We start from the raw sequence: 23,640 nt of genomic DNA, 5'->3' as shown, positions 1-23,640 counted from the left end.
GTAATTATATTTCCGTAAGTAAGTTATATGGTTTTCCTCAGTGTTCATCAATTTGACTTTTCCTTGTAGGTTTTTTTTTTCTTTTAATACTTTTTTTTTTTTTTTTTTTTTTGTGGTACGCGGGCCTCTCACTCTTGTGGCCTCTCCTGTTGCGGAGCACAGGCTTCGGACGCACAGGCTCAGCGGCCATGGCTCACGGGCCCAGCCGCTCCGCGGCATGTGGGATCTTCCCGGACCAGGACTCGAACCCGTGTCCCCTGCATCGGCAGGCAGACTCTCAACCACTGCGCCACCAGGGAAGCCCCTTCTTTTAATACTTTTGACAGATTATTTTTCATCAGAAGTACATAATCTTCCCTTAGGATAGGTAGTTCAGGTATCTTTTAAAGTTGTTTTCTTACAATGTACAATAACATGTCTATGGAAGTTTCTAGATCCCTACTCTCCCCTTTCTGGCTTCATACCATCTGTAGCTCCTTTTCCCATATGCCTCACACAGCTGTTCTGGAGTTAATGCAAATGCCATGTGGATCTGAAATGTACTCAGGATCTTGCCACTTTTAGGTCCTGATTCTTGGGGAAAACTGCTCCATTGGTATTTAATAAAAAAACAGCATGACATGGTGAATTTATCTCTTTTTCCTGACATTGGCAATGACAGTGCAATGCCCATTGTATACAACTGGTGTGAGGTCGGCTTGCAAATCCCTACAGATATGTGGTTACTTCCCTACTTTCCCTCTCTTTTGCTTGGGCAACTGCCACATTGATGCACTGGAGCCACTCTTCTGCATTCTTCTCATCCTTGGCCTTGAAAACATAGCTTTTATTGTCTGTGAAGATTTCGAAAGCCCGAGGGAGAGAGCGGTCCCTGCGTTTCTTGGCCACAACTTTCACACTCTGTACTTTGCTGAGTTCTATTGGTGAGTCATCAGGATCATCTTTCTGAAATGCATGGGAAGGAAAGAACATGAGCTAGCTTTCAACAGCATGGAAAGATCTCTGGCTCCTGGAGAATTTTCTAAGAGGATCAGAATCCTTTCACTTCACGTGGCTTAAGACCTTTGTTATTTTGGGTGCTAAAGCCTCAAAGAGTCATTAGAGCAAATGAAGGAGTGAGCAACTGGCTTTTTGTTGTACTATCTAGGGTTCAAACAAAATAGCCAATTTATAGAAAATTATTATACAGTGGGATTGGGAAAAATGCTTGATTCATATTTCTTTGACTTTATGTCATTTTCTACTGACATTAACACTGTATTAATAGAGCAAAATGCAGCAGTACAATTTGGTGTAATATTAACTCAGAATCTGAGATAATTTTACAGGCTTGACATTTAATTTTCTTTTGTGTTACCTCTGAGAAAGAGGTATTAATTGAACAAACAGGGTTCCAATGTTTAAGTCGATGAAACTGTTTTTGAAACTCTCTTGAGCTTTGGAAGCATGATTTGTCCACAAACATTAAGGGAAGGAATATTTAATGATGTTACATTTTCTTTGCATTAAAGCAGATGCTTAAGGATCTCTCTAACACCAGAGTCATCATGATAGGCTAGCATGAATATTTTTAAGGAGTCAGATACTTCTTTAAAGCAATTTCAGGTCTTTAATATTCCTGAGCCCATTCTGTCCACTGGAGAATGTACCTGTGTTTGAGAATCTTGCCTACCCTCCTTTCCCATCTCCCTTTCACAATCACCCTTCTCTCACTTTGCAGTGGAAAGGCATCTTTTTCACTCGTCCTAAACTTTCTATGGTGTATTGTCCACCTTGGAAAAATCTCAGGAGCATCAAACAAAAAGAGTAATTCAAAATACTGATGTCAGCAGAAGAGAGAGTCCAGAAATAAACCCACCTATGGTTAATTAATCTTGAACAAAGGAGGCAAGAATATACAATGGGAAAAAGACAGTCTCTTCAGAAAGTGGTGTTGGGAAAGTTGGACAGCTGCATGTAAGTCAATGAAGTTAGAACACACCCTCATACCACACACAAAAATAAACTCAAAATTGAGTAAAGACTTAAACATAAGACATGACACCATAGACCTCTTAGAAGAGACCATAGGCAAAACATTCTCTGACATAAATAGTACCAATGTTTTCTTAGGTCAGTCTCCCAAGGCAATAGAAGTAAAAACAAAGTAAACAAATGAAACCTAATCAAACTTACAAGTTTTTGCACAGAAAAATAAACCATAAACAAAACGAAAAGACAAACTGCAGAATGGGATAAAATATTTGCAAATGATGCAGCTGACAAGGGCTTAATTTCCAAAATATGCATACAGCTCATACAACTCAACAACAAAAAAACAAACAACCCAATGGAAAAATGGGCGGAAGACCTAAATAGACATTTCTCCAAAGAAAAAATACAGATGGCCAATAGGCACATGGAAAGATGCTCAACGTCGCTAATTATTAGAGAAATGCAAATCAAAACTGTAATAAGGTACCACCTCACACCAGTCGGAATGGCCATCATTAAAAAGTCTACAAATAACAAAATGCTGGAGAGGGTGTGGAGAAAAGGGAACCCTCCTACACTGTTGGTGGGAATGTAAGTTGGTGCAGCCACTGTGGAAACAGTACGGATGTTCCTCAGAAAACTAAAAATAGAATTACCGTATGATTCAGCAATCCCACTCCTGGGCATATATCTGGACAAAACTGTAATTCATAAAGATACATGCAACTCTATGTTCATAGCAGCACTATTCACAATAGCCAAGACATGGAAACAACCTAAATGTCCATCAACAGATGAATGGATAAGGAAGATGTGGTACATATATACAATGGACTATTACTCAGCCACAACTACCAAGCTCACGCACCACAACTACTGAAGCCCGCGTGCTTAGAGCCCATGCTCTGCAACAAGAGAAGCCACTGCAATGAGAAGCCCACACACTGCAACGAAGAGTAGCCCCCGCTCACCGCAACTAGAGAAAGACTGTGCACAGCAACGAAGACCCAGTGCAGCCAAAAAAAAAAGTGAAAAATAAGACACTATAGTCTTTTAGTTCTTACTTTAAAATGCACATTTTCCTCATTTACAAGAAAATCCCTTTATGATGTGGCTGAAGCTTCAGCTGGACTGCTGACCACTGCATGGTTACTGTCTCCCTGGGGATGAGAGGGATTTTGCTGTGGTCTTCATGCTATATTATATTATTTCCTAATATTTGAGCCAAATGTTCTGTCATATTTCTGGAATGTCAAACCATTATTTCCTGATAAAGATGTCAAATAAGTTAGCCAATTATACAATAGCTTATTCTCTAAACTTTATTAAAAAGCTCCGAATCAAGAAGTATAAAGGTCATTATTTGAGTTCAGGGAAAACATTCTTATGCACTAACTCTACTTTGTTAATGCATAAGAGGGATCTGAAAAATCACTACATCTTAACTTCTATTCTGATTTCTTTAATAAAGACAGGAAATTCAAATGGTCATTTTAAACACTTTAAAAATGCTTCAGTGTGAACTTATGCTAAAAAAATGTTTCCTTAAACCGCCAATAACTTTTCGAATTGAACACACCATTATACTTCCCATTTAAAAAGACCTTCAGCCCATCTGTATATTTTATAAAACACACAGATGAAGAAAGTAACATGAGTTCAAAATAGATGTCACCAAAATGTTCTTTTTCATTCAAAAAGTTAATGTGAAGTCTTATTAACTAAAAGAGCGTTGATCAGAATTTGTCATAATCCAGATACACCATACTTGATTCCTGTTGAGTAGTAAGTTCAAATAAATTTTGTAACGAGCACTCCAAAGATACAGTGCATGTGCTCTTAGTGAAATGTAATTTTTAAGTAATTTAACACTCTCATTAATTAATTCAGACACAGTTTGGTTTGCCTCTGACCCTGTATTTTAAGTGTACATGGGAAGCTGGACAGTGTACCCATTTAAGAACATGCTTTGGTGTCACATTGCCTGAGCCTAACTCCAGTTCTACCCTTTCTCACCTTACTGGCTCTAACCTTGGACAAGCCTATCAGTCTCTTTGTGCCTCAGTTTCTCCATCTATAAAATGGCAATAACAATAGTGTTGTCCTCAAAGGATTGTTCCGAAGATAGATAGAGGCAATCCAGTGTGGCATGTGATAAGCTCTGATAAGTTATTATTATTATATCTCAAAATGGTCAAGAAGTAGGTCAAAATTTCATGCTCCCTGATCTGTAATGAGTAGAGTTTAATGATAAATAAAACTGATTTGAAAAGAAAGGGATAACTTTGCATTGTTGATTGCAATAGAATATTATTTCACAAGTTTCCCACTGAAAATTCAGAATATGAATATTTACTGAGCATCCTACTTCAGATTGAAAATTATATTAAATGAATATTTATTAATTCTTTCAGAATTCTATTCTATTCATTAACTGAATATTAAATGAAAGAAAGATAGTAATATTTTTCCCTAATCAGAATTGAATTTGGTTGACTACAAAAAGTACTTAAAATAAATCAGCCTTTTTTTCTTCCTCCCTGCCTACTGTCTCCTTCGTCAGGTCCCTACCTCCAAATATAACCTTCAATCCTAAAAGAAGTCAGAGTCAATGTCATAAGCCACACATTTATTTAGGTGATCCACAAAGAAACAGAAGGTATGGTATTCAAGTCGAGATCCCTGGGTACACTTTCTGTGGTTCGTCTTCTAAAACTTAAGTTAACCAAAAAACCCTCCCGTAATAAACTGAAGAGGTACAGTGAACCAACTAACACAGGAATGAACAGAGTAGACAGTCAAAGGGGCATATATAATAAAATGACACTGTAAAATGGAGAAGGAAAACATTATTGGCCTTTTAACTCAAGACAAAATGCCTAGCTGGCAGAGATCAAGACCTTAAAAATGCAAGTGTAAAAGATGGTAGGGGTACTTACAGACTTTCCTTTTTGAAACAGAAGTTGATTTCCAGCCAGTGTAAAATAGCGAGTTTTCCACCTTTTGATGAACTTCCATCTGACTTGCTTCTCTTTAAGTTTTCCTTCTATGAGAGGCTGGCCATCTTGATTTACAACTGTTGAAGGTAACAGAACGATCAAGGCATTTATTTTCCATTATTTATTTGGCAAGTGATCAAAAGTCAGAATTGTACAGTGAACCAGACCCAGTAAGTACATTTGGATAGTGGGCTAACAAATTATTAGTTTGGTTAACCTTCCCCCTTTGTCCCTAAAAGAATGCACAATTTAGATATGATAATGGAAAAGTGTTGAAAGCCCTCATTGAGATTTGCAAAAGGAACATAGTTCACGAAAAGAGCATTTGGTTAGCAGTTTTTTTTGTTTGTTTGTTTGTTTTTTTGGTATGCGGGCCTCTCACTGTTGTGGCCCCTCCCGCTGCGGAGCACAGGCTCCGGACGCGCAGGCCCAGCGGCCATGGTTCACGGGCCCAGCAGCTCCGCAGCACGTGGGATCCTCCCGGACCGGGGCACGAACCTGTGTGCCCTGTAATGGCAGGCGGACTCTCAACCACTGCGCCACCAAGGAAGCCCTGGTTAGCAGTTTTGTAAGGTTCATCCAGACATTCAGCTTTCTGTGCTTCCTAACTCCTTTGTTTCATGGTATTCTGTTCACGTGAACTGCTTAGAAATATAACTTTATAAATAATCATAAACCAAGTATACTTAGCTATTTGGCAGCAAAAGTCAATGTAGTGCTCCAAAAGATGTGTTTTTCTGAATCCTTAACAGATGCAAAGGCAAACTTACCTCTTTTGAACATGATTTTTCCACTCTGGTACACACACACTCTGTCTCCACTGTCCATATTTGAATCTTCACCTAGTTAAAAACTGATCGTTTCATGTTTCAACTCAAACGTTGCTTCCTCTAGGAGACCTTTCCCAAACCCAGACTCGAGTGACTTTGTCTTCTACACGTTCTCAAAGCAACTGGCGTGTTTCTTCTCTATCAGGTATCATCATTCGTAGATGATTATTGGTATTTACCTTATTAATGTCTTTCTTTCCCATTCAACTGAAAGCTCCATGAGGGCAGGGTCTTTGCTTTGTTCACTATTGTTACATCAGGCATCTAACCTAGTATGGAGTCTATAAATTTTTGTCGAATGAGTGAATGAATGGATTCATTTTACACTGAAGTAGAGTGTGTATGATTACACATAACCATAGAATTAGAAGTCCGGTTACAATGTCAGAAGTTTAAATGTTGAACTGAAGAATTCCATTTGTTTTACCAACTACATAAGATTCACTCTTCAAATTTCAAAATCATGTGAAAGCATCTGATTTCTGGGGAGTATGACAATATTTATTTATATACATTAATGTTCAATTTTCATAGCACCTTGAAAGTGATGAAATTTGTTCACCACTATGAAATTTGGACAGTACCTCTTTAACCATATGAACACAACCTATCCTTCCCATCTACCATTTCTCTTATCTAACGTAGGTAAAAAAATTACCTCAGACAGGGGATTTGTCTACCTTAACAGCACTGTTGGGTTAAGAATAATGCAATGTATAGTTTTTATAAACAAAGTTCTATTAAAGTTAATCTAGCTTTTTTCCCTTCTTGTCTGATGACTAGTCAATTGGATGTTCCATTGTCAATCCCAAATTAAGGCTAATAACTGAAACAACATATGAAATATATTGTTAGATAGTGATAGGGTTATGATGAAAATAGAATAGAGAGTGAGTGACTTGGGGGTTGGTTCACATGCATTTAAGTGGTCAGGAAAGAGCTTGCATATTTGAGGTGGCATTTAATCTGAAGCTTCAGTGATGAGAAGTGTACCCCATTTTCTGCGATGCTCCACGGTGGCTAGTACTAGGTATAGCATAGAGGGTATGGAAAGCAGTCACTCAAGAATCATTGACAATCAATGTCAAGAAAATTATCTCAGTGTTCTGCTTTGCTTTACTAGGAATCATCTGATTTAGAGCTTTCTTAAAGCTAGTATGCTCTTTGCAAATTTAAATTTTCCATAAACACAGTGCTTGCTTCCTTTGTGCAGCAGGTAAAGCACTTAGGACACCATGTCTTCCCCACGTGCTACTGGTCCTAGAGGGCAGGGACAGCCTGCTTGCCATGTGCTCACAGTGTCGTCCTGGGCTAGGGGTTCCATGAATGTCTGCTAACACGTGCTGTTGAGTCATGAAGAGTACAGCAGCCTGTCTGGGAGGAGGAAGGGAAGGTCCAACGGAGTTCCAAGAGGAGAAAACAAACCAACAAGCAACTAAGTAACAACAAGGAAAAACCCAAGCCAAAAATAGGATTAATTTTTTTCTAAAACACTCATTTCCTATGCTTTCAAATTAGAAAAAAATGCTGATCTAATTGTAATGTTGAAGGATTTTTGAATAACAATTCAGAAGAGTTAGATTCGAGTCCTCTTAACCACTGATTTCTGCTCAGCAAAGAGGAAATAATAATCGCTCCCACCTGCTTTACAAGGATGTTGAGAGATCAAAAATCAAAATAAAGAGATTTATGTGAGGACACTAGGTGAGTAGCAAAGAACTACTACCCCTGCCTCCCTCTTTTATTAAAGAACGTACTTCACCTTTTGTAACCACATTGCTGTCTTGCCATTTTTAATGGTAAGATGATTTAATATAATGCAATGTCATTTTTTTTTCTTTATAAATTTATTTATTTTTGGCTGTGTTGGGTCTTCGTTTCTGTGCAAGGGCTTTCTCTAGTTGTGGCAAGCGGGGGCCACTCTTCATCGCGGTGCGCGGGCCTCTCACTGTCGCGGCCTCTCTTGTTGCAGAGCACAGGCTCCAGATGCGCAGGCTCAGTAGTTGTGGCTCACGGGCCTAGTTGCTCCACGGCATGTGGGATCTTCCCAGACCAGGTCTCGAACCCGTGTCCCCTGCATTGGCAGGCAGATTCTCAACCACTGCGCCACCAGGGAAGCCCCTGCAATGTCATTTAATAACAGAATATTTTTCCAGTCTTTCTCCCATATTTACTCAAAGAAACATTTGAAATAGTCATGATACCTGAGCTGATTTGAAATCACTATTGGTTTAGGTAATATTTAAGCACGTGTGTCCTTCTAGATCTGACATAGGGAATTAGCTACAAGAACTTCTCCTCAACACAGATCCAAATCTCAAGGCAGGTCCAAATGGTTCACTTTAAGTGTATGTGACAGAAGTCGCACTTGGCAAAATAGTCAAGGGAATTGTTTGAGACATGGAGTGGCTGGGATATCATACCCACATACCCACATGCCCACAATGACTGTGAGAGACTCCAGAGAAAATGATAGGCTTACTGGAGAACAAAAGGATGAAATGCTGCTAAGTGAAGACTTTTCACTGTAGCCCAGTGAAAGCGGATCCCAGGGGAAAAGTCCACGGAAAGGATTTTAGGAAAGAAATGTTAGCAGCACTTTAAACTAGCTGCATGTTAGGGCCTTAATTTAGGCATCAGAGTCGGCTTCAGATAATATGTAAAAGTCAGGCTATCTGTAGCTGTAGGATTAATTTAAAAATAGTTTCAAAAGGCAAAAAAAAGACTTAAATTTTTTTCCAGTGGCTATCCCAGGTCCTAAAAAAATTTTTTTTTATAATTATGTCTGGTTTATGCGTGACTGGCCATGTGTCCTTTTAATAGGCCTATTGCCCATAGCATGTCCTGGTAAGCAATAATTCTCATATGATATTGCAGTTTCTTCATGGTCAAAACAGGGAACTAATTCTTTCTAAGGATGATCATATTCCACTTGAAAAATAACATGTGGAATGAGCCTATGAGGGAATGATGGTGTGTCTAAAACTATCTTGTTTGCACATAATGCATAAAGGATATTAAATATTTTCTCTCTTGCCAATTAACACATAATTTCATTCAAAGCACCACAATTTGGCTAAGACATTCTTTACCAACCAGGATCTGTTCCTTTTTTAAATTATCAGTTGGCTGAAAAAACTATGGAATATTAAACTGAATTCTCTAGTGCAATTGGAACCCAAACTATTACCGTGTTTATCAACTTAAAAGTCTTTTAGAATGCTAATACAAATGGTCATATATTAATTGTATTCCTTTTGTGCACCAAGAGTTGAAAATATTTATGTTGATAAAAGATAAAATTTGAAGGTGTTAGTCTTACTCAACACAAAGTTGGTGAATAAGAGTGAAATAATATCAGACCAGATACCTTAAAGCAAGAAAGAATATTCCTCTGTTGATCTACCAACGATATCCAGTCATCTCACACATAATTTTGAGCACAGATAAGCTGTAAGGCACTGTGTTTGGATCTGAGGGGGTCATAAAGCCCAGCTCAGAGAGAGCTTGAGTTTATCATCTTGTGGGGAGATAAAGCATTTTACGAATTTGACAACTCAGTGTAGAGTTTGGCAAGTGCCCCTGCAGAAGTAAAAGCCAAGCATTACAGAACTCAAAGAAAGGAAATTCTTCCAGCTGGGAGAGGGTGACATGGGGGCTGGGCCCCCGCTGAAGAAGGGAGAGAGGAACTTCTAGGAGGAGTACAGAGAAGACCTGAGGTAACAAGTGGGACGTGAGGGAAAGTGCATGAAAAGAAAAAAACTTAAAGAAGCTGGAAGAATCAATGAACTCAGAAGTAAGTTCACTTCTTTTGCAAGTAAAGCAGTCACTTTGGTCAAAGTCATGAGCTGAAGGTGGGGGATCGGCAGGCGACTCAAGACTTTTTGGTGTAAGATCCAGGAAAGAGATTGGGTATCAAATAGTCATGGGGAGGCCATATTGGACTTCATTTGAAAGTTCTTCTGAAATCCCATTAGAAAGGACCTTGCTTTTCTTAAGGACCAAGGAGGGGCCTAGAGCCTGCGAAGGTCCAGCTAGCACAGACATGAAGCCTCACAGACCCCAGATGGGATCTGCTATGGATCAGGCATGGCTGCAGCAGGAAACGGGGGCACCTCAAGCTGGGCAACTGAGGGCAGTTGATAAAGGGACTACTTACACAGATGTGGGCAAGGTGTAGGAAAAGCACCTTAGTACTCTGGGGCCAGGAGCCAGGAGGAGGCATAACACCCCTCTCTGGCTGAAGAGGAAAGCAAAGAGAACAGTTAGGACCCAGAAGGAGACCTGTATGCAAGAGCGCTGCCTGACAGGAGTTGTGGCTGTGGATTGAGGACACAGTCAACCTGCGGTGACCAAGCAGGGAGGGAGTCGGGAATAAATAAGCAGACCTCACTCTGCTCCCTCCCTCTGATCTCCTGCCAGAATGTAACTGAAAGCCAGAAGTAAGGAGAATGGAACACCCTGGGAGGCAACTATTCTAAACTGGGTGTAGGAAGCAGAAAAGCTTCTTGGAGAAAATGTGTCTGAGCTGAACTCTGAAGGACAAGTAGCAGTGATGAAGGTGAAGTGAAGAAGGATATTCTGGAAAAAAACCCCAAAACATATGCAAAGGGCTGAGGCCGACAGAGTGGGCATGAAATGCATTCTAGGAACTGTCACTCATTCTTTGTGATGGAACCTGGTGGGGCTTGGCAAACAAGAGATGTGATGTGAGATTCAAGAAGAGACTCATCCTGAAGATCCCTGGACATCGTGCAAAGTGGAAGCTAATACTTTGTAACATAACATCATAAAAAATAATAATTTCTGTAGTTATATAACCCCTTTATCTCAAGAGCACAAGAGCTCAATAATTCAAGGTCTCCACCTTGTTTTAAGATCTGTTGCAATTGTGAATATGTTTTTAGCCAATTATAATTTAGTTAAACATAGTGTGTTGAACGCCATGTTTACTCCTTACTATAATAAATCATACAGGGCTGTACCAAAGACTTTCTCTGGCCTAGGCCTAGGGCTGATGAGGTAAGGGCAGTGACTTTGGAGTCAGACCTCAGCTGAAGCCCAGAATCTGTTACTTTAACAGCTGACCTGTCTTGTACAAGTTGTTTAACTTCACTGAGCTTCAATTACCTCTTCTCCAAAGATGTCATGCTTAACAACAGGGCCACTGTGAATGGCTGTGCACTGCACAAAAACACTCAGCCAAGGGGTAAGTAGGGGCTGAAATTCAGCCCGAATTTTGCTGTTTAGGTCTACACTCCCAAGTGGACATCAACCACCATAAATAAAGGCACAAAAATGCTGTAAAGGTTAACAGTAGCCTTGCTTAACTAAGTCCTGGTACATAATAAGGGGTCAACAAATAGTAGCTACTATCATCATGATCATGACCATGATCATGAACATAAAATAATCATCATCTCTTACTGTGATGATGAACAGGTGGTTTTTATAAATACCATATCCTAATGACTTTAGGATAAAACCCATCTCCCTCCCTCCAATTAAGGATGCAATGAAACCTATACTATATTAAAGTGTTAGGAACAGTGAGAGAATTCAGAGTAAGACAGGAAACCCTTTTAAAGTTCAAGGACTGCAGGCTTTGAACTTGAGGTGTCACAAGCAATTCAAAGAGTCCCAAAGGGAGGTGAACTCTTCTGTTGTTGAGTAACAGATCCACTTGTTCACAAAGACTGCCATATTCAAGTTAATCCAATAGTGGATTGGGCTGCACTGGGAGCCTTTTCCACATCATTGGTGGTCGCTCCCTTTTATTCCAGAGTTCCTGCTTATTCTTATGACAGTAGGTGGTGACATGTCCCCCACCGTTAACTACTATTCACATTGTACCGACCTCTATCCATACCCAGAAGTTCCTTATATGTATGCTTTCTGGCTTACGCAACTTTTGTCTTGAAAATATTGCATTGTACAAGAATAATTAAGACAGTTGTGAATTTAATTTGTGATGTTCGAATTCTTAGATATTTTTTCTTGATTGTTAAAGACAAATACCTTCAAAAGAAGGCATATTCTGGAAGAAAAAATGTCAATCTCAAATACTTAGTTTTAAAAGAAGAACTGAGAAAAAGTATCTTTTAAAAACTTTTCCCTTGAAATGCTTCTGGGAATTACAACTCCTGTACAGTCTGTGGGGAATTATTATTTATGTATTGAGAGTCTCATCTTTACTTCAATTCCCTTCTATGGTTTTACTGATTTTCTTGTATGTGTGCCAGTTCTAATAAAGCCAACTCTAATTACAGAGGATATGCTTAAAGAGGGATAGAATCATTAAATGAGGAGGTCATAGGAGCCACATTTAGTAGGCTGAGCATCTGTGGTTTCTGAAATCACTGAGGATTGTAATAAATGGCATGTTTCGTATGAATATCCAGGCAGTGTTTTAGAAGCTCATATTTCCTTACAGTAGTAAATAAACGAGGCGGTATCATCCAGCCTCCATTTTGTAACATTCTACAAGATGCGTGGGGCCCAAAAAAGGACAAACTCATTTTGACAGCAGCCCTTTGAGGGCACTTTCACATGTGCCGAATGGCTTCCTTTCTCAGTAATTTCATACCCATCAAAATGTAGTCTGCTTTCTAGGCTTTTCTATTAATCACTGAAATATTGTTCTAAAAAAAGCCTCAGAACTACTCTTTTATAAGCTTGTAGAGCAGTGTTTCCCAAACTGTGTTCTGAGGGCCACCTACATCAGAATTACCTGCTGGCTTCTTAAAATGCACGCTACAAGGAACCACCCCAAACCTACTGAAGCAAAATGTTGGGGTAGGGTGAGGGACCCTGCGTTTTTAACAGGATCCCCAGGTTATTCTAACATAGCTCAGGAACTTCTAGGAAATGATAGTAGCCTCATGGTAGACGACAGTAATAGGTCGTACAATATCCAAAATAGTAAAACTGCAAAACCAATAGTGGGAAGAAAATTGTTATGACCTTTCCATAAAATTAAAGAATTGGATAGCAGTATAAGATCACATGCATGTCCTTGGCTTAAGTTAATAGAGTTATAGAAGAAAATGTTCAGAATCAATGTTTGTGGAATTCGGCTTACTTATGGTTTCATCAGTGAAAGAAAAATTCTAAGGCCACTTGCCAAGCAGGTAACCTGCTCAGTAAGTTCTGAGCAGTAAGTATGGTCACCTTTGTGCCCTTATGGGAACCTATCAAAGAAGACTGGCCCAGACTTGCCCAGTAACGACTGACAGGGACCAATGGGAAAAGATCAGGGGTGGTAGAAATGAATGGAGAGAATCGCTCAAACTTATTCTTGAACTTTGAATAAAAAAGGGTTCCATACACACTTCCCATGTTGGTCCCATGCTGTCATCTCATTAATATGATGTCATAGATAGGTACTGCTGGCAACGCCTGACCATAGGATTTTAGACAGTTTAAAATGCTGAGTGCTTTCCGGCACGGCCTTGACATTGTACAGCTTTCTTTGTATGGAAAAAAATAGATCTGACACACTTGTACCAGCTCTGTGATAAGGAGGGTCACCTTGTTTGGGCTGTACAAGTTGCACACGTTAGCATTGTCCCACCTGCATGCACGTACATTCTTGGTGTTTAGGAGCATTCTAAGGTGTGTCTACACTGATTTTGTGGAATTACTTAACACAATTTCCATCTGGTGTGGTTCAACACTTGGCCTCAAACCTTTTGGCAATAAATAGAAGTTTTACAATGTCTGCATTGGAAGCTTTATCTGTATCATATACACCATAACAGTGTGTGCATTTGACATACATACATACACACACAATAACTACTCTCTGTTAAAATGATCTCTCATAGTACTTTTGAGAAGAGCTTATTTAAGAAAATACTGTTTATACAAAGAATACGTTTGGCACAAAAGATACACTGCAAATGTCATCATATGAATACCTTGTTTCTCTTACAATGAATTACTGTGAATTCATTAATTCGTTTTTTGTCACCACTTGCCTACGAAAAATTTTACTAAAAATTTTTTGAGAAAATACAAAATTGGTCATTCATTTATTTGGCAGATATTTATTGAGTACCTACTGTGTGCTAGGGGCTGAGGATAGATGGATGAGGGGGACTCCCTCCATAGAACTTGTTTACTGCAGGAAGTAGACATTAATCAGATAATCACATGCAAAAGCCAACCAAATGAAAGAATAACAACAACAAAAAACAAGATGACAGGTATATCAAGTATTATAGGGAGAGGCTCCGAAGTACTTTGAGGACCTTAGCATAAATCAGGAGGTTATAGAAAGGCAATGAATCTGAGTTGTAATGGGAAAGCTAAGATCTACATTAACTAGGTGATGAGGGGAGAAAGGGCACTCCTAGCAGAAGAACAGCAGATACAAAAGCATAGTGGCAGGAAGAAGTGAGGTGAGTATAAGAAACTGAAAGGAGTTCTTTCTGGGCAGAGCAGAGAGGAGCAGATAGCACTGGGGACAAGATGAGGCTGGAAAGGCTGGGAGGGAATGTTGCATGTGAAGCTCTCAGGCACATGATACGGAGTTTGGTCTTTAAGCTAAGAGCTGTGGGAAGCCATGGTAAGGTTTTATGCAGAGAGTGGTCCCATCAGATTTGTGCCTTGAAGAGGTCATTCTGGCTGCAATGTGGGAAGGAGGTTGGAAGGTCCAAGTAGCACAGTCAGGAGGCTATTGCCATTATTTTAGGTTAGAGGTGATGGTAGTTTGCTTTAGGGCAATGGAGAGAGGTGAACAGAGTTGAGCACAGTTGAGAAGGTAAATCCACAATACTGGGTGATAGATTAGATAGGGGTAGGAGAGAGGGCAGTGGGTCTCTGGCTGATACATCAGAATGAGTGATGTTGTATTTACTGAAATGGGGAATGCTGGAAGAAAATCAAGTGTTGTTTGTTTTTTTTTGCGGGGGGAGGGGACAAGGGCAGGACCCTTATGAGTTTTAATTTAAATGAACTGAGTTTGAGATGCCTTTGAAGTACCAAGCAGGTGATGGGAGAAGTCAATCAGAGGAGGGGCCTGGACTGCAGATACACATTTGGGAGTTTTGTCATAGAAGAGGTTACTGAAGCCGCAGAAGCAGTGGAGATCGACAGAGGAGAGAGTTACAGTGAGGGGAAGAGAGGTGCTCTGACAATGAATAGGTGGATAGAGGAAGGTGGGCCTGGAAAGGAGGCTGAGAAGGAGTGTCTAGAGTAGGAGGGAGACCCAAGGAGTGCTGTCTCAGAAGGCAAAGGGAGAAATGTTTGAGGAAGGAGGAATTGGCCAACAGAATTGAATGCTGCTTAAGGTAAGTGACACAAGGACTGAACATACCCCGTGCCTGGGACCTGTGTGGCCTTAAATGACCACAGAGATAATGGGCTTAGAGGCCAGATTAGAGAGGGTTGAAGCAGGAGGAGAAGGAGGCAAGGAAATTCAGAGTGAGCAGTGACGGGACTCTTTTGGCTTTCAAGAGGAGGTGAGAGAGAGGCAGTAGGTAAAGGGAAAGGAGACGTTAAGCCAGTTGAAAGTGTTTAAAAGCCCATGGGAGTTAAAGTTGGAGGGAGACATTGAATAAAAAAGAGAGAAAGGGTAATCTACGCTGTGGAGTTTCTGAGAAGGTGGAAGGGCTAAGATCCAAGGCAAAATATGAGGTATTTGATGACTTCATTCTCAGTGGCTGCTAAACGCACTTATATGTCTTTTACATAGGGGAGCTTGTGGCTGAAAAATAAATTTCATTCCTAATGTATTTGTATAGGTAGATAAAAAATTAAGATTACTCTGAAAGGTGATGACTAGAGCTCTTTTAAGAGATATTAAGTTCTTTATTTTAGAAAACTACATAAAAATTCTTATGTCACTTCAAATCTGTAAAGTGATAGAGACTGATTTATTCACTCTAGTCTGCCTTTCTAAAGCATGCTTCTCCTCCTCCACGGGTTGTGACTCGGCTTATTCTCTGAGTGGAAGAGGACACATTTCAATGCCTGATGATTTGTTTGTGGGTAACCACAGAGTGATTCACGCTTTGCTGCAAGTAAACTTTCAGCCTACCAAGATAAGATTGTTGTTGACCCAATATGGAAAGGCAGAAGGATTAGGATAGTGACGCTGGTTGAAAAATGGAAATTAACCCCTGCAGGGTATTAGGCTACTGATCTTAGCTTATTTCTCATAGAGGCTCACAGGTTATTAGCAAGCTTACTATGAACTCTGTGTGTATTGAAACCGTTTAGTAAAATATTAAAATTGGGTAGCCATATAGTGTTGAAACTTTGTACATAGCAACATTTTCTTCTTATAAAAGCTTACTTTGCAAAAGCTGCTATTTCAAGGTTTCAGTTTAGTAAGTTATTTTTTTAATTTTGAGAAAGAATTAGATTTTAAAGTTGCATTTCAAAACAAATCTTATTTCTTCTATCATCATCCTATCACTTTACATGATCCATGAATTACTCCGTCATCCATCTATATGCCAAATACTTGTTAAATGTTACCATGTGCCAGGTACTGGGTAGGGCATACAAAGAAAAATAATGGATGGTTTTTCCACCTCTAGTTTACTGTCTAGTGGGAGAGATTGATGGCAATGTGCTGTGTACACTACAGAAGGTGTGGGCAGAGAACGGAAAGGACAGAGAGGAGAGAGTTTATTCTGTTGGGGTGGTGTGTCCATGTATGCCAGTGTGTATGCACGTCTGTGTGTGTGTGTCTGTGTTTGTATGTGTGTTTGAGAGAGACAGAGAGAGAATGTGAGTGTGGGAAGGCTTAACAGAGAGGCATAGAACAGGGAGATGGGAAGAGGGGAAAGGGAAAAAGATTTCAGGATAAGGATAATAACTTATCTGAGTTGATGAGCATGTATTTATTTTGTCATTAACTAATTCAAAGTATCTTTGAACAACAGTCTGGGGTTCAGTCTTATGAACCGAGACATTAACAGTATATACATGTGAAAATGTGATGTTATCCTGCCCAACCACTGTCCTGTTTTTGGCACTCCAACCACATTTAACATGGAAGACAACATGCTCACACACTGTGGTAGGAGGGAAGGCATCATAAGACAAACCCAGTCACTGCATAAATCCAAAGTGGGTTTTCTTTTGTCACCCTTAAAGTTCTGTGAAAGTTGGCACTAATATTAAATGGAAAAGTTTCATACTAATGGACCCACAGGCTATTTATGTCTTATGAGTTCGGTCCTCAGAGGTCATTTAGCCCATTTTCTTTTTTTTTTTTTCGCCGTGCGGCATGCAGGATCCCAGTTCCCTGACCAGTGATCAAACCTGTGCCCCCTGCAGTGGAAGCACGGAGACTTAACCACTGAACCACCAGGGAAGTCCCTAGCCCATTTTCATGTTGGTGTCTGGAGTGGAAAGCCATCTAGCTCACGCTGAAGGTGTCCAGCAAAGGAGAGCCACACTGCTGTTACCAGTTTCTAGTGTCTGAAGAATATCTCCTGACAGAGGTCTTTCTTATCCTGATAGCATTTTGAAACCATCTCTATTTGCCCATGTGATATAATGGACAGCATGTTCTTATAGCACAAATGTTTGAAATCAAATTCTAAAGAGGAATCAAGATAGATGGTTGAAGTCTGTCTGAAAAAATGTTTTTCATTCTCTTTTATAACCTAAGGAGACCTCCTACAGACAATCACATTCAATATCTAAATATCCAGTGACTAAGAGAGTGATCACACTGGCAAGTGCTCAGATCTACAGAGGGAGACACAAGTGCCAAAACCAAGACATCGCTGAGTTGTTTTCTGTAGGGTGTAAGAACAAAGGCATCCCATGTGTCTCAAGAAACAAGAGTGAAAGTCACGATTTAGTTCCTCTTCTTCCTTTAAAAAAAACAATGTGACTGAATAGACAGCCAGATGTGTTCCAGGATGGTCCAGCTGATTAATTCTTACTGTTAACATGCACTAGTAGTTCCAGGACACAAGGATGACTGATAAAGGGATGTGTTTGGTTTTCCAGAAATAGATTCTGTTCTGTTTGATCTATTTGCTCAACCTCTATTCTCTCATTCATGTGGGGTAATGGGATTGGCAATAAACACCAACAAGCAAGTCTCTGAGGATTCTTGAGTTACTTCAGTGACTTTCTAACCTTCTACTCTGTACTTTTATAAAATGATTATCAGAAACTGAATCAGCAGTTGGAGGGATTGGAAATAGCTTCTACGTAACCATTTCCTACATGTAATCATTTCCCACACATTATCATACCAAACCCCCTGCTCATCTTTGAGTAGATTAAGTCATCAGAGAGGTATCAGTAGATCACTCCTTGGTCTTTCCAATGCAATATAACATTATGAAATAACTGTTCTTGTAATTTTCAATATTCCATGTGCTTAACTTGGATTTGCCCTAGAGATTGAAATTTCAGGTTCAGGAATTAACCTGGATTAAAATCCTAGTTGTACCACTTAGTAGCTGTGTGACCTTGGAAAAAGTACTTAACCTCTCTCTGTGTTTCAGTTTCTTGATCTGTAAAATGGACTCAATAATGGTGAGAAAAATGCATGTAAGACTTAGCACATAGTTAGTATGATAAATGCCAGCAATTATAATTTTAAGACCTTTACACTATGCTAGCATTTAGTTTCCTCTGACTTCACACCCAACTGGAAAAAAAAATATTTTTCTGAATACCAAATAGTAAACTTCTGTGCATTTCTGTGTGTTGATGGTAGAGTTGATGGGAAGATGACTGGGAGTTGGTGGGGTGATGTGACTTTTACCCAAGGAGGAGAATGTTCTTAAAGTGACCATGGAAGCCAGTTGATTTGCTGTCAATTTCTGGAGTCCCACAGTTTAGTTTACACATTATTAAGAAGGATTTATATTTCAGGATGACTTTCCTGATGTCTAACTGAAATGTTCTAATGGCCTCATTGAAAATATTGGAACAACAAATATTTGAGAACATTGTACCATTTGCCAATACCTTAAAAAAAAAAACCCAAATGCAATTTCTTCAGCCTTTTGTCCTAGGCACCAATCCTATCTCTTTAGATCCCTCCTCCCTGAGGCTGACAGGGCATCTGGGCCTTGCAGGAGCGCTCACCAAACCAGAGCAGTAACAGGACTTGGGCACAGTACATCAGGAGCAAAGACAGGGAAGCAGACTCTGATGTATACACGGTGACTTCTCTCAAAGAGGAAAGAAGCACCAACCTCCATTCACCAGACCCAGAATGCAATGGGTATGGTATAGTGATGTACTTGATATTATTAACACATAATCACAGTTTTGAAACATTTTAATATTCAAGATGTATTTGACTTTTCCATTTCTAAGTATTATTCATTCATTGACTCACTCAACAGGTATTTATTGCATGCTAAAAACATACAAGGAAGTATGTTAGATGTTTCCATATATGTCTTCTGGCCCTAACTGGATTATGAATCCTTTCAGAGCAGAGATATTGTACCTTATTCATATTTTATCCCAAGGGTCAGCCTGGAGAAGACATTCAAACAAAACAACAAACGTGCATTTCATAAATGAAAAATGGGACCCAAGTACTATGCTAGCTGTGCATAACCAAATAACAAAATATTTATTCCTTGGAAAAAAAAATTTTTTTCCCAATATTTATGTCTTGATCACCTTTAAACTTACAATTTAAGTATAACATGAATGCAAATATCATCCCTATAAATAATATATGTGTCAGCAGTATTATGTTAGACCTTTCACTTAAATATATAATTTATATGCTATATAAAAATAAGAAAATTAGATCAACAACCTATATAAACTTTTCAGGGAGTCAAGAGTTTTTGGTGAAAATAATAATTTAAAATAGGATTTCTCTCAGATTCAAATCCCCTTTCATGGAGCAAAAGGAAATGAGAAAAGAAACCTAAGCACACTAAGTTTTCGGCACCAAACATTTTGATTCAGAATGTTCTGCTATAAAATATTTGGCCTTGTTTGAATTTTTATTGCTATATGTTCTCAGTCTATATTTAACTGTGAGAAACACAAATAAGAACGAGTGAATGTGCAAAATGTTCTTTTCAAGTGCATGGCAGTGAATTTGAGAAAACATATATTAAAGGAGCACTTTGTGGTTTTAACTTGCAGGCCCTTTCCTGAGCCTCCCTTGGCCAGGTACGATTCAATGTTTATTGAACTAAGGTAAGGACTCAGCTTACTTGGAATGAAATTCTTAAGGGCCCCTCAGAGCCACCTCAGATAAGCACCTTACTTCGCCACGATCTCAAATAAGGTTTCTTTTATGCTTTGTCTTTTTCACAGGTGAAATAAGGTCTAATTAGAAAGTTTCATAATGGAGACATTCAGTTCCTCAATTCCTTCTTTGCTCAAATTAACTTTTTAAAAATTGGGGCGTTCATTCTGGCATCAGCTCAAACTTGGTCTGTAATCATCCAGCAATGTGTGCCTCGCGAAGGCTGCTATCCTTAATGCCAGCTTCTTCCACCCATACCATCTCTGTGGGGTAATACATTTTAGTTGGTGCCTCTCTGAGAGACCCTCACATTTCCATCTGGCCAAATGAACACATTTTTTTCCCGATTCAGTCTCAACTTCTTGGCTGCGCAAGAGGATAGACTTGCCACAATGGATGATCTTTAAGATGCACAAAATCCCCCAATTCAAGGAACGGGTACAGGTGGTATAATCAACGGCTCTCTAGAGGATGGTTCATCTACAAAGTGGTTTGTGTTCACCAGTGTTTTAATACCGTTCTCTTGGTCTAAACTGCAGTTCCTGAGCAGTGTCAGTGTTGAGAGCTCTATGCCTTCTAAGAGGGCACATGGCTGATAAAGTATTCTGTTCCCAAGGACAGCATAACTTTGTGAAGATTAGACTTTTTATCAACCTATTTCCACTGGTCAGGCTGGGGCAAGCGTAACTGGGAGGGAACATGGAGAGTTGGTTAAGAGCATGGGCTCTGGAGTCAGATTGAGTTCAAATCCAGACGCTGTTAACTTATTACCTGTGTGACCTCAGGCAGTTCCCAAATCCCTCTGTGCCTCAGTTGCCCCATCAGTAAAATGGAGATAATATTGGTACTAGCCTTATGAGATTACTGTGAAGGTTAATGAGATACTGACATGTTTAACATAGAGCTTGGCTCAGATTCACCAACAATGATTATTTTTTAGGCAAGGTCAGAAGACCAAGTTCCTTGGGCAGCAGAAAGGAAGGGAAGGGTAAATAACCAGCTATGAAGCTATTTCTCAAATAATTCCTTACTCTTTAAATGTCTCACTTTTCACCCAGTTCAATCATCAAGCACAAATGTAAGGGAGGACTATGAGATGAGGAGGCCTGTGCAACCATTCACTCATTTAGTGTGGTCTCGTTTCCTTGGGCTTCTTGACAGGATGCTTGTTTTTCTCTAACCCTCAGGGTCATCGGGGTCGAAATGAAGAATGTTTTCAGGGCAAAATGGCCAGTACCACTTTCTTGATAGCCATATAATTGTAGGCATTGTTTCTCTTGCTCATTTCTCGTTTATGTTTCTCTCCCTTTCAACATCCTCCCTTTTTCTCACTCCCACTTTGGTGAGATACCTTTCTCAGCAAGAAGCAGAGGCAGTCAGGCCCACCTCTGTGCATTATGCCAACTTAGGATGTTTATGCAAGAAGAAAGCCAACCAGAACGGTGGGGATCATGCATCCCTGTAAATCCCAGGGGCACAAGTGATTCTCAGCAGCCAGGGGAGGGAGGCTCTTACCAGTTGCTTTCTCAGGGTTGTTGCACATGAAGCATTGCCACGCTCCTGCTGCTTCGCTGAAGCCAAACACGTCAAAGAACCTCACTTCTTCCAGATGCAGCTGTACCTGGTCCAGATCCTGTTTCAGGAACACAAAGCACAAAGAACATAAGTGGGTCTGCCTGCCGCATAGCATTCTGAGAGGGGGAAAATGGGATATGGAAGCAGGATGTCCAGGGCTCAAATTCACTGCCAGGCACAAGGAGGGGGCATTGAGCCAACCTCTCTTGGCCCATTTTGGAACACAGCAGCAAGTTCAAACTCTCCCAGGGCAGTGCTCTTAAATGCGGAAGGCAGCGAGCATGGGCCCCAGGGCTGGGCGTCAGGCTGTGGGGAAGTGAAGTGGCCCAGAATTTTCTTACATCTAACAGCAGCTCCAGAATTTCTAAAAAGTTGGGGTATCCAAGTGGCAGTGTGGTTGAAAGGAATGCTTCTGGGGGACTTGTCTTTTATTTACACTTTACATAACATTGAGGATCAATTATTCATACCAAAAAATTATTTTTATTAGGTTGGCTTCACAGGGGGCTGATAGAAAATGTGTGAGAGGGTTTAATCCCTCAGCCCTTGGCTCCAGCCCTGTTTTAGTTTCATGCTTATCTTAAAAGTGGATGCAAATTTTGCATGCTAGTCCATTATATGGCTGCATTGGTTTTAATGGAAAATAATGCCTTAAATTACTTATCAGTAAATTAATTATCTTTTCCCCTCTAAATGGTTGAGTAGAATTGACACACCAAGAAGACGGCCCCTGTTTTATGTGCCCTGTGGCAACCTGCCAATGTGTTCCTGTTTAAGAGGCAGAGAAGGGAGGTTCCATTACACTGTAAATGGATGGAAAACTATTAGCTTAACCAAATTAAATAGCTCTACTATCCTCCTGAGGCTTTCCTATTATGTAAATGACTTATAGCCTCTGCTACAGAGTGGTCAGAATTGCACTCTTAAAAAGTTGCTTTCCTAGAAGGGATTTAATGTCTTTTCTAGCCTTGCACGTGCCCAGCTGATTTCTCTGTTTGTCGTCTATTGAGCTGTGATTTTATTTCCTTTCCTCTGGTCCACACACTCATCTTCTACCCATAGTAATGGCTCTTAGTATGCCAAGAGCCAAGGGATGGAGGCATTGTTAGCCCTGCTTACAGTGGATCTAAAATAGAGAATGATCAGTGGCTACCCAGATCCTACCTCAAAGTTCCCTGGGTCTGCCTTTCTTGACACAGGTGAGAAGTAGGCTAAACTCTAAGCTCCTTGAGAGCAGAAACATATCTACTGCGTCCACAAGTTATAACCCCAGAATCTAGTCCAACATCAAGAATGGATGAATATCATTGGTTTGCAGGACCAGTGCAAAGTTTTCCAATGAACTATACGAACAGTATTATGAAAATTTAAAGTGAATTCTTTTTCAGGAACATTTACACTCACTGGAACAAAAACCCAATGAAGGCAGGGACTTTGTTTTATTGGCTGCTCTAATGTCAGCACTAAAAATAAGCAAGCATTAAATAAATATCTGTGGGATAAAGAAAGGCATAAACTGGGACTAGAAATGAATTCTTTTTAGCATCCTTTATTAAGACTGTTACGGCTTGTGTTCTGGGATTGGACATTTTGGAGGCTCAAAATGCTGAATACAGTGTTTTGAGCTGCTAACATTTAATACCATCTTTTAGGCATTCCAATAGGCACTGTTTATAAAGAAATGTTGTTTTAGCAAAAGTGAGGCTGAATGTGTTCAATGAAAAAAAGGAGATGTTTTAAAAAAGCATGTTTCCAAGATAAAGACTGAAGAAGCACCTGGGAGTTTTGCAGGTTTCAAAGGACGAAATCCATATTAAAATTTATGGGGAAAAAGCAGATGTTCATAAATATCAGTTTCAAAACTGCTAAGTCTCTGAAGTCTATACTTGGCCATTGACATGCAGATCACTTCTCTATTTCCCACACAATTAAGGATCAATTTATCATTCACCACAAACACTGCTAGCAAACAAAGTACTTAAAATAATACTTAAGGGTTCCTTTATTTTTCCTGTTCTGAGACCAGAAGTGTCCCAGGTTGTTGCTCATAATCCAC

General features: G+C 39.8%; 1 protein-coding gene across 3 annotated transcripts in view; it reads right to left on the bottom strand.

The window, feature by feature from the left end:
* Positions 1-17: 17 nt before the first annotated feature.
* Positions 18-23,640, bottom strand: part of VEPH1 (ventricular zone expressed PH domain containing 1) — a 218,207-nt gene continuing 194,584 nt past the window's right edge. For all 3 annotated transcript variants that reach the window (XM_060011229.1, XM_060011231.1, XM_060011230.1), the window contains 3 exons: positions 21,525-21,642; positions 4,914-5,050; positions 18-945 (listed from right to left, as the gene is read on the bottom strand). In XM_060011229.1, the coding sequence (XP_059867212.1) occupies positions 709-945; positions 4,914-5,050; positions 21,525-21,642 (492 nt within the window). In that variant the 3' untranslated portion in view covers positions 18-708. The remainder of the gene's footprint in view (positions 946-4,913; positions 5,051-21,524; positions 21,643-23,640) is intronic.

Source organism: Delphinus delphis, chromosome 4, assembly GCF_949987515.2.
Source record: "Delphinus delphis chromosome 4, mDelDel1.2, whole genome shotgun sequence".
In the NCBI taxonomy this organism is placed as follows: domain Eukaryota; kingdom Metazoa; phylum Chordata; class Mammalia; order Artiodactyla; family Delphinidae; genus Delphinus; species Delphinus delphis.
The sequence above is the reverse complement of the archived record's forward strand: the minus strand, read 5'-3'. Positions and strand labels throughout refer to the sequence as shown.